The sequence below is a fragment of the Pholis gunnellus genome (genome assembly GCF_910591455.1).
Source record: "Pholis gunnellus genome assembly, chromosome: 1".
Lineage (NCBI taxonomy): Eukaryota > Metazoa > Chordata > Actinopteri > Perciformes > Pholidae > Pholis > Pholis gunnellus.
In genome coordinates this window covers 27,222,135-27,232,280 of record NC_136528.1, presented here as the reverse complement: position 1 = coordinate 27,232,280, position 10,146 = coordinate 27,222,135, and the positions used below count along the sequence as shown (strand labels likewise).

At 42.7% G+C, this 10,146-nt stretch overlaps 2 protein-coding genes across 2 annotated transcripts; one reads left to right on the top strand and one right to left on the bottom strand.

The window, feature by feature from the left end:
- The first annotated feature begins 712 nt into the window (after positions 1-712).
- Positions 713-3,914, top strand: LOC306716019 (AP-1 complex subunit sigma-2). Its single transcript, XM_079186544.1, has 5 exons — positions 713-868; positions 1,330-1,508; positions 2,709-2,817; positions 2,930-3,067; positions 3,778-3,914. Exons 2-5 carry the CDS (start codon positions 1,330-1,332, stop codon positions 3,823-3,825), a joined length of 474 nt encoding a protein of 157 aa, XP_079042670.1. The 5' UTR covers positions 713-868; the 3' UTR covers positions 3,826-3,914.
- Positions 3,915-5,805: 1,891 nt separating this feature from the next.
- On the bottom strand, positions 5,806-10,116 carry zrsr2 (zinc finger (CCCH type), RNA-binding motif and serine/arginine rich 2; the record flags this gene model as incomplete). Its single annotated transcript, XM_079186532.1, has 11 exons — positions 9,859-10,116; positions 9,357-9,436; positions 9,182-9,272; positions 8,941-9,049; positions 8,549-8,635; positions 8,078-8,116; positions 7,785-7,915; positions 7,420-7,633; positions 7,006-7,061; positions 6,795-6,904; positions 5,806-6,698 (listed from the first exon to the last, which is right to left on the bottom strand). The coding sequence occupies exons 1-11, from the start codon at positions 9,897-9,899 to the stop codon at positions 5,806-5,808; spliced, it is 1,851 nt and encodes a 616-aa protein (XP_079042658.1). The 5' UTR covers positions 9,900-10,116.
- Between the last annotated feature and the right edge of the window lie 30 nt (positions 10,117-10,146).

Below are 10,146 nucleotides of genomic sequence, written 5' to 3'. Positions count from 1 at the left end.
TTTTATTATTTTTTCTAAACGTATTCATATATTTTAAAATTATAATAAAATGGATGATTTATTTTCATTATTTTAACCAATTGTTGTAAATGACTATAAAAGCGATAATTTGGAAAGAGTGTATTTTGTTCCTTTTTGTTTCAAAACCAGCGAAATCATACTTAAATAAAATGAATGAGAAATAAAAAAAGTACAACGTGGTTACTCTAATGGTTCTCTGTATACTTAGGATGTATACAGAGAACGGGGGTCAACTAAAATCATAAAACTAATTTACGGCAGCTGACCTGTCGTAACAACAATGGGTGTTCTCAGGAGATGCTGTCCTGACACCTGACTGACGCTTGCCACAGACTTGACACTATCAGTAGTCGCACTCTTTCTATCTTTATTTATTGTACAGCAATGCATCATATTTTATGGGTTTGAAAAAATAAATGTACATGCAAACTATCCAGCTTTTAAATAAATGCAGTAGAGTTCAACACTACCATATAGTATAAAGTAGCATTCAATTCCGATTCACTCAAAACACTTTCAGATTATTACCGAAGAGAAGTGAAAATGACTTTCCGCCACAGGAAGGCCAAGCTGTGTGAAGGAATATCGGATCGAATAACGGAATCTTTAAGCCAATCAAATCCCAGAGCTGTGGCTTTTTCGGCCAATCACAGCGCTGCTGACTTCATCGTTGTCTCACCAGCAACGACGGCCATCCGCTAGCTAGTTTAGCGTCAGTCTGGAGGAGAAGCTAAGCTACAGAGGCACCGGAACATCTGTTTACTGCACTCTCTGTGGTTATGTATTGCTCTTGAATTTACTGAAGTTAACAGTCGTCCAAGTGACTAAATCGAAGGCCCGGTCGAAGGTAAAGAGTCGTGTTTACTTCTCGTGTCCGCTGTAGCTAGCTGGGCGTCGCGGGAGGGGGCGCACAGTACACTTAACGTGTTAATGATGTTGATATGTGGCCGTTTAGCACGGTTAGGATAGCTAACACAAGCTAATGGAAGTTTGTGCCAAAGCCTCCTGGACGTGAAATTGAGCAAATATAAAATACATTTGACCAGACGGCTAGTTCGTATCATCCACCAATGCTTGTATTTCCTGTTGAGCCGTTACTTGTTCATTCTTCTGTTAACGTTAGATGTGCTGGATTAACTTTCTTGTAATGTAAAAAAACACCATACATGTCACGATGGCAGATTACGTCCCACCGACCCCTCCGTCCCTCTACCTCTACGGCTTTATCTTCTCTTTCCTTCTCTACAAACAATGCATGTTTATCTCATCTCGACCATGGGTAACTTTAAATTGAACCTCCTCCCTCAGATGCAGTTCATGCTGTTGTTCAGCCGGCAGGGAAAGCTGCGCTTACAGAAATGGTACGTGCCCCTGTCTGACAAGGAGCGGAAGAAGATCTCCAGAGACCTGGTCCAGACCATACTGGCCAGGAAGCCCAAGATGTGCAGCTTCTTGGAGTGGAGGGACCTCAAGATTGTGTACAAGAGGTAAGCGAGTAAGAGAAGTTTACATTCTGTCTGGAAGTACATGCAGGAAACACGTGGGCAAGCAGAGATCATCTGAATGAGGCTGTCAACACAAGCTTGAATCTCTCTGGTTGTGTTGAGGGTTGTTACTCCTCTCATCTGTGACTTTACTATGAAACTCCCTCCTTAACAGAAGTTAATAGTTGCTTATCATGAGATATTGCAGCTACTCTGTTGATTGATGAAGACTGTGAGATATTGTTGAAAGGTAGCAAGTGGGCCTTACGGTCCTTAATTATTTTTGTTAAACTTTTAATGTAAGATGTCTTATGCCAGGCATGTCTTGAGGATGATCTTAGCAATAGGACGTGTTCATTGTTGGCCATCTGGGTTGTTTGTGAAGACCAATGTTTCAGTGATTATTCTGCACTGAGATTTGTTGCATTTAGATCTCACCTTCTGGTGTGTGATGAAAGCCAGAAACAACCTCCTCTCTAATAACGACTGCCAAACAATGGAGGACTGATTCAAACACAGGAGGAGTGCCTGATTTGTCCTTGACGTATGACCGCTGAGTCATGACAATACAACACATCGTCATGTGTCCAATATGATAAACAAAAGACTCATTAACAAAGACAAACAGCCAGGAGACAGCGACAATGTTCCGTTGTAGCTCAGATTTGTTTTCTTATTTATTTGAAGTCTATTGATGTGATGGTATGAGTGGCAGACTGATGCTGTTATTGGTTTATTTATGCCAAGGCACACAATGACATAAAACCTTTAAGACACACTTCTCATTCAAATAAAATATAATGGATTTAAAATTGTAAAGCTGTTTTGCATTTATATTTGGCATTTACAGGTGTCATAAACAATATGGAAAAGCTTTTATTTTATTTTTTTAATCTAATGTGACTTTCTGTGATACAGAACAGCACCAGACACCTGAATGCAGAATAGTTTCCCTTTTTAAAGACCACACACACACACACACACACACACACACACACACACACACACACACACACACACACACACACACACACACACACACACACACACACACACACATACATGCATACACTCTGGACAGTGATCACAGCTAAATTACCACTAACTAAATTAAACACACTGATATGTTGCATTTCTGAAGAGCTGAAGCACTAACCACATCACCGCCGCGGTACTCTTTTATCTCCTGGCTTTATGTTGTAGATACGCGAGCCTGTATTTCTGCTGTGCAGTCGAGGATCAGGATAATGAGCTGATCACCCTGGAGATCATCCATCGATACGTGGAGCTGCTGGACAAATATTTTGGCAGCGTGAGTCTCTCAAACACCACATGTACCGTGCTGATTGATAGTGCTGCAAGAATCCACGGTTTTCAGTCTGGTGAGGATCTCCTCTGATCCGCTGCTGTTTGTGGCCTCACAGGTGTGCGAGTTGGATATTATCTTCAACTTTGAGAAGGCCTACTTCATCCTGGATGAGTTCCTGCTGGGCGGAGAGGCCCAGGAGACGTCCAAGAAGAATGTGCTGAAGGCCATCGAGCAGGCCGACCTGCTGCAGGAGGTACGCACACTTCTTCCTCAGCAGATAGTATCTGTCAATCAACTGCTGCGGTTGCTCTGTGAAATGTCTCACAATTGAGGAAAAATGGCCATCCCAAGCTTCCAGAGCCCAGGGTGATGTCTTCAAATTCATTATTTGGTCGTCCAACACTCCAAACCCCTAATAAGTAATCACTTTACTGTCATTTAAGACAAAGTAAATCTCATTGTTTATCAAAATTGCTGCCAATCCATTTTCTGTCGATCAAGTAACCGTTGCAGCTCTAACTTGGTGTTAATGAAGAATTAATTTCTCTCAGGGATCCTAACGTTGAACACAGAAGGGCAGATCTAAAATGTTGGATTGCTTCTCTCACCCTGCCGCCCTCTACACCTGACGTCACCCGTTCATTCTGAGCCTGCAGCGCTTGATTAATACCTCTCTCTCTCGCTCTCCCTTGAGTCAGTGAGCTAAAGCAAGTGCAGTCCTGCATGTTTGCGTTTCTGTCTTGCTGTAGTCATTTGCAGTCGACAGAATGAATGATTTATTTATAGTAAGGCATGCAGTACTGTTGTTACAACGGCACGGCTGACTTGAAAAGGCCTCCCCGTTCCCGTCACACATTTGGTAACTTTCAATTAGGACTCGTGTGCTTTGAATTTTGACTTTGTAGGTGCACTACAAAATGTACGACAGCAAAGAACATTTCTCTTTCTGTTCTTCGTCTGCAGGAGGCCGAGGCACCACGAAGCGTTTTAGAAGAAATTGGGCTGACATAAATCATCGCGCTGTTCCTCCTCCCGGCTGCAGATCTGGCAACCCCTCCATGTCTCTATCCCGTCTTCTCCTGTTGTCCTCCCGTGTCAGTGTTGTATGTATATAATCACCACCTATGTGCTGTATTGCTCTGTTCTGTACTATCCAGTAATGCCCTTTTTAATGTGGTGCCAACTGTGGTTTGAATGTGTCTCCTATGTACAATCTGCCTCGCTGTATTCTGCAGTACTGTTAACATAACGTCACTTCTTAAAACGCCACACAGTACAATGTAGCGACGACATGAAAACTGCAGCATCACATGAAGAGATCCATCACCGCCGATTGCAGGCTTGCATGTGCCGTTTGGCTTACGAGGACTTTTTAAAGGTGCTTCTGTATGTATAACCTTCACATTTGAGTCTCGGAGCTAAGCGTCCGAATCATCATTCTAAACTGATTCTGTCCTCTGCACACACAGAAAAAACAGGTTTTTACCTTGTTTCTCAAGAGCAAAATATTAAAAGCATTATTTTATTAAATATAAATCCAGCAAAGAACCATCAGTAGTTAACCGTATAACTAATAAACGGTTTATGTTTGCTTCATTTACAATTTGAGCAAGAGCATATGTCATTTGACTGTTTTGGATTAGGAAAGAGGCAGTTTGGGAAATGAGTTATTTGTATTTATCATGCGGTGGATGGAATATTGTTTTTTATCCCGGCGCTTCAGAGTCTTTGAGGACTCAAGAAATACCTTCAGAACAGCAGCAAGTGTTACTAAATGATCTGTTTGTTTTGTTTCAAACGGTCGTATATTTATTTTTGTCGTGACTCGTGTAACGGTAATACATGAGCAGCACCAGCTTCACTGACACGTTTACGATCACACTATCACATAGTGACACGGGTCAACTCAACCCACCACCTAACTGAAATGAAACAATTACCCACGATCGGTATCAGCGTACATGTTATGTAGGTTTGGTGATTCCTCTCCAGAAATGAACCATTTCACATTTCCTCTTCTAAACTAAAATGTTTACCTTTTGTAAACGTGAGCCGTTTGTGTGTCACTAGTGTCATGTTTGTTGAGATTGTCATTGTGTCGTTAACTTTTCTGTCAACTTATTTTCCTGAAAAAAAACCCCATTTAAGATCGTAATGGCCTCCGGAGATAAAACGTTAGGTCAGTTTCTCGCTTAGTGTTAAGTCAGGAATAGGTAGTGATCAAAACAAAAACTATTTTATGCATTATGATACTTAGGCTTAAAGACTAACACTTGACCAAAGAACACTGTGTTTTACTGGCTCTATGGTGTCTATGGAAAGCTAATGTGGCAGAAAAAGGGATTTAGAACGGCAGGGTGTTTGACAAAACATGTGGGGATTACTCTGCAACAATATACCAGTATTATGTAATTATTCCTATCCGTTAGGAGACCGGTCCATCTCCAGTTACCTTATGGAGTCGGAAGGAAAGAATACGAACTGCACATATCAGGGTAGGTCATTAATATTCATCACTGTCGGCTCGTTCACTTGTCAGCAGGAAATCGAGCCCAACAAGTGATGAACAGATGCTCATCCAAACTTTTTTTCTGCATTCTAAAAACCACAAAGTGTTTTTGTTGAACATTCATAAGTAATTATGGAACAAGTTCATCTTTGATTTGTGCAAAAGAGATCACTTTTTGTATTAAACACTGCCAACACATTTGCCAACTTTTCTTTCCTACTATTTGAAAGTTATTAACAATAAATGTATAAAAAAAGAAATCCCATTTGTTGCTCTTTTGTTTTTATATAGCTTTTACTCAGCAACAACCAAGTAGTGCTGCAGCTCCAGTGATCAAGTGTTTAATTATTAAAGCAACATTTTCTAAAAGCTAAATATTCACATATGTACACACTGACGAGTGCATCGAGGCTCCAAACATTCACACAGTTAAAAAGAGAAAAGCCGGAACAAATTCACAGCTTTTTGAAATGTAGGAGCCACTAAGACCGACTCGTGTCACCTTCTCCAGCGGGCTCACCAGGTGTTTCTGTTTGAGACTGTTCACGTTCCACCTCGGGACTAAACTTCTCACTGTCAACACACAGACTCTCATCCAAGTCATTGTTTTTCTGAATTAGCTCAGTTTGCTTTATCTCCTGACCGGGACTCGTTGCAGTGAGATTTGCCGACGTCTCTTCCTCCGACTCTTTCTCCCTTTCGGACTCTCCAGATGAGGCCGTCCCTTCAGGCGAATGGCTTTTCTTCTTGTGCTTCTTCTTGCTCTTCTTCTTGCTCTTTTTGGATTGTTTGTGGCGCCGGCGTGTGTTGGTATCCTCATTAAGGGGTTTCTCTATTTTATCTGGTTTCTTGGGTCTCCGTTCTCTACTTTCTTTCTTCCTTTCTCTGCTTGTGCTTCTCGACCTGTCTCTCGTGTCTGTATCTTTGTCTCTGCCGTCTCTCTCTTCACTCCTATTCCTATACTTGTGCTCCCTGTCTTTATCTCTACTCCTGTTTCTCTGCCTGTCTTGCTCCCTGTCTCTACTCCGGCTCCTCGACCTGTCTCTACTCCTGCTCAGACACCAATCGTTGGTCCTGTCACTGTGTCTGGATGACCGCTGGGAGGCCCTCCTCTCTCTGCTCCTCCGCCTGTCGCCGTCCCGTCTGCTGTGGGATCTCTCGGACCTCGGCGGGCTCCTGCTGCACTGACGCTGCCTCCACGATCGGTCTCCGCATCGCTCCGAATGCCACCCGTCTCTGCGACTCCCCCTGACGCTGCGGTCTGGCGACAGGTGCAGGTCCCTGTCGGCCTCCCAGAATTCATTGCCAGGGTTCCGGAACACGTGCAGGAAGTTGCAGTGCTTCCCTTTGGGGCACTTCTGTCTGTCAAACAATCCTGGGGAAGACACGAGCGAGATAGAAGACGGACTGAATCTCGTATCTCTGCTGTGCGAGTGAAAGTGACGCTCTCGAATCGGTAAGAATAACTCACCACAGATAGCATTCTTCCACCGGGTAACAGGACACATCTCACAATGAAGCTGCCGGCCTGCGTACCACCTCCCGTTGAACCTGATGATGGCCTCTGTACACTGCTCCTCTCTGGACAGACGGACAAGAGGAACACAACGCAGAGTTTTCAAACACCGTACAGTTTCTTATATTTGGGGAAACGGTCGTGGAGCGGTTGTGCAAAAACGTACCTGTCAAACTGAATGTAAACATTTCCTCTCAGGTGAGGTTCATAATTGCAGCTGACCTAAAAGAAGATGTCAATGAAACCAGACGTGTATTTTTAGTGGCAATAATTTGATCACGCAACAGTAGATTTTTGCCAACATCAGTAAGATCTATTGACACATTCATACTTTTTTACAATGATTTGACTTCACTTTCCTGGTAAAAGAAAAACAAATATTACTTCATATTGACTATTGAACAGATTAAGCATCTTAAATAAGTGGCGGACCAGACCTCTCCTCTACCCTGACCGTATTGTGAAATCTCTAATGTCTTATTTAAGTATATTAGTTTAACAAGATTACTTCAGAAAGCTGACTGTAATTTGGGTACTTCAGTGCATACTTAACACACCGACTGTCCTAACGGCATCTTACCTTGAACTGCACCACCGTGCCGACACTCTTTAACTCCGGCAGGACGTCATGGTAGAACTCGAGGAAAGACTCCTGCAGCTCCTCCTCGCTGTGTTCCAGACAAGCGTCGATGTCGTAATCATCGCGGCGTGACTGCTCCAAGCCAAATGTTGTAAACATACCACGGATCATCAGGGTCGGGCTGGCTGCGGGATAAACGTGCTTCCGGGAGCATCTGGACTCAAAAAGACAGAAGAGGGGAGAATATACAGAAATATGAGGAAAGACTTCTTCAATGCACCTGTGCGTCCATTCAAATCGCCACTCAAATAATGAGTTTGTGAATTTAGAGTAGCGAGTCTCGTCAGAAGAGAACAAAATGGTACCTGTCTCCGAATCGACACGCCCCGGTCTTCAGGAAGAACGGGCAGTTGGCCACGTCGCGCTCCGTTCCAAAGTTGTTGCAGTTCTTCGTCACAGGAGCCTCGGGATTCATCCACGGCTGTCCGTTCTCCAGCTGGAAGTGAGAACATGAACAAAAATGTATATTCTGTATAGTTTACTTTTAAACTAGAATGAGATGTTGTGCAAATATACATATAATAAATACATACATAAAAGCCTTTGAACTACATGTTCACTAGTGACACTAATAATAGGATTTCATGTGTGTTTGTACCTGATTTTCAGCTTCATCCAACATTTTCTGAACGGCCTCCTACAAATGGTGTAAAGACACGGCTGGTGAAAATGTGTAGCGGTCAACATACTGCAGCAGATCTGTTACTGTGTGTTAAGACCACACTCAGAGGGGACTGGCATTTCAACATTTCTGGACTTGTTGGAAAGCAATGTCACACACTGTTGTCACACAAAGTAAAAGATACATCCTTGTGAGAGCTGAAGCTGCTGTTAGGGTTTTTTCTCTTTGTGTGTATCTTAGTTGAGGAGTTGGACGGTTGCTTGTGCCACTCAGTCAAGGAAATGTTTAAGAACAACCATGTACAATGCAAAAACACATTTTTACAAAAGAGACATGATTACTGTATGATTATCTGAATCTTCCCTTTTGGATAGATAACAAACACTCATGATTAAGTAGAAGAGGATATATTTCTTTTTGTTTCTATCCTCCTGGGGCCCGTTTCACCTCTCTGTCTCGCTTGTCCTGCTGCTTCTGCTCTTTTTCTTCCTCTTCTTTCTTCTGCTGGGCCTCCCATTCCTCCTTTATCATCCGCTGGGAACAACAACAAAAAGACATAAAGACAGTCATTATTAATATTTTATTTAGAAGGACAGGTCAATCAGGTTTACTTGCGCTAATCAATTAACCAGTTAATTAATAATCTCCGGTGTCTTCATACTATTTGGGGGCAAGTTATCGCGGTCGCCTCGATTAGTGTCGGTTCTGGTCACTCCATTAGATTGGTTCACAATTGGACAACATACTAAAGATTATATGCAGAATAAATATGTTTCCGCAAGGTGTGTTATGTTCGCCAAATTGTACATGAGGGATGAGGAATACAAGCGGCAGATTACCTCCTCCTCCTCTTTTCTTTTCCTTGCAGCCTCTTCCCTCTCAGCCCTCAGCCTGAACTCCTCCTGGGCATGCCTTTCTTTTTCCAACCACTCTTCATGCAGCCGCAGTCTGAAAAAACAAGTGAACAGATCAAACAATGAAGATTATTTATTTGCAAACGGTAAATGAAGGTCTCTGTGCTGCTGGGCCTCATTGAATGTGCAGCTGCAGGACAGAGGAGTGACGTCAGTATTGACCTACCTTTCCTCCTCTGCAACATCGTCATCGTCATCCTCTTCATCGTGTATTTCTTCTCCTTCTTCAGGTGTGAAGCTTGGTACATTTGTCAAACCTGTAACAGAGTAGATGTTGTGGTTGATCTGGCTAATGGTGCGGCAACAACTGTAGAAATAAAACGGAGCAGCTGTCTTCGTACCACATTCTCTGACTTGGGCGAGAGCTTTTCGTTTCCGTTTTCTCCTCTCTTTCCTCAGAGCAGCCCTGCGTTGCTTTTGACTAGAGACAAGATGACATTTGAAACAATAATCAGATGAGAGGACGAGAAAAGCGAAACCACGTGCCGCTTGTGCAGGTGCAAAGACGTTACATATACAGACCTGCAGTATGTGCACTATTACAGTTACTACACGTTATTAGTATTAATAGTGGTGTTAGATGTATCACAGCGGGGTTGATTCAGCTAACAATTGTCATTGAGTAATGTTAGTACTACTAGGGCAATAATACAAGGTACACATAGTAATATGTAGTCTCAAACTGAACAGAATGAAACACGTCAGGCTTTGTAAACGTAACGCTCGCGCTAGTAATTACAGCAGGACTATTGACTTTTCAACATTATAATACCGTGTACATCTTTATTTTATTTTGGTCCACCACTCAAACATTTAGAGATACATTTAAAGAGAGGCACCGACCTTAACACAGCAGCAGAAATCAGAGGTGCTGGTGCTGCCATCACAGCTAGCAGAAGCTAAAGTTAGTTAGCATGTTCAGCTAACGTTAGCGCAAGTTGTTTCCTTTCATCCGCGTTTAGTTGAAAAACACTTTCGTCTAAATGTTCTCTGGCTGGACGAGTTATTTCAAACGTGGATTTGTTTCATCAGAGAAGTGATATGACTGAATAACTTCTCTTTGTTGTAAACTTTGGCTAGTTAGCTACATGCGGATTTGTTTGGCCGAAAGAGGAAGTGGTAGTGTGGACA

Bases quoted from the DNA above. Each gene is read 5' to 3' on its own strand.
- LOC306716019 (XM_079186544.1), top strand. From the start codon at position 1,330: ATGCAGTTCATGCTGTTGTTCAGCCGGCAGGGAAAGCTGCGCTTACAG. The intron at 1,509-2,708 runs GTAAGCGAGTAA...TTTATGTTGTAG, and splicing joins CTCAAGATTGTGTACAAGAG to ATACGCGAGCCTGTATTTCT. The intron at 3,068-3,777 runs GTACGCACACTT...CTTCGTCTGCAG, and splicing joins AGGCCGACCTGCTGCAGGAG to GAGGCCGAGGCACCACGAAG.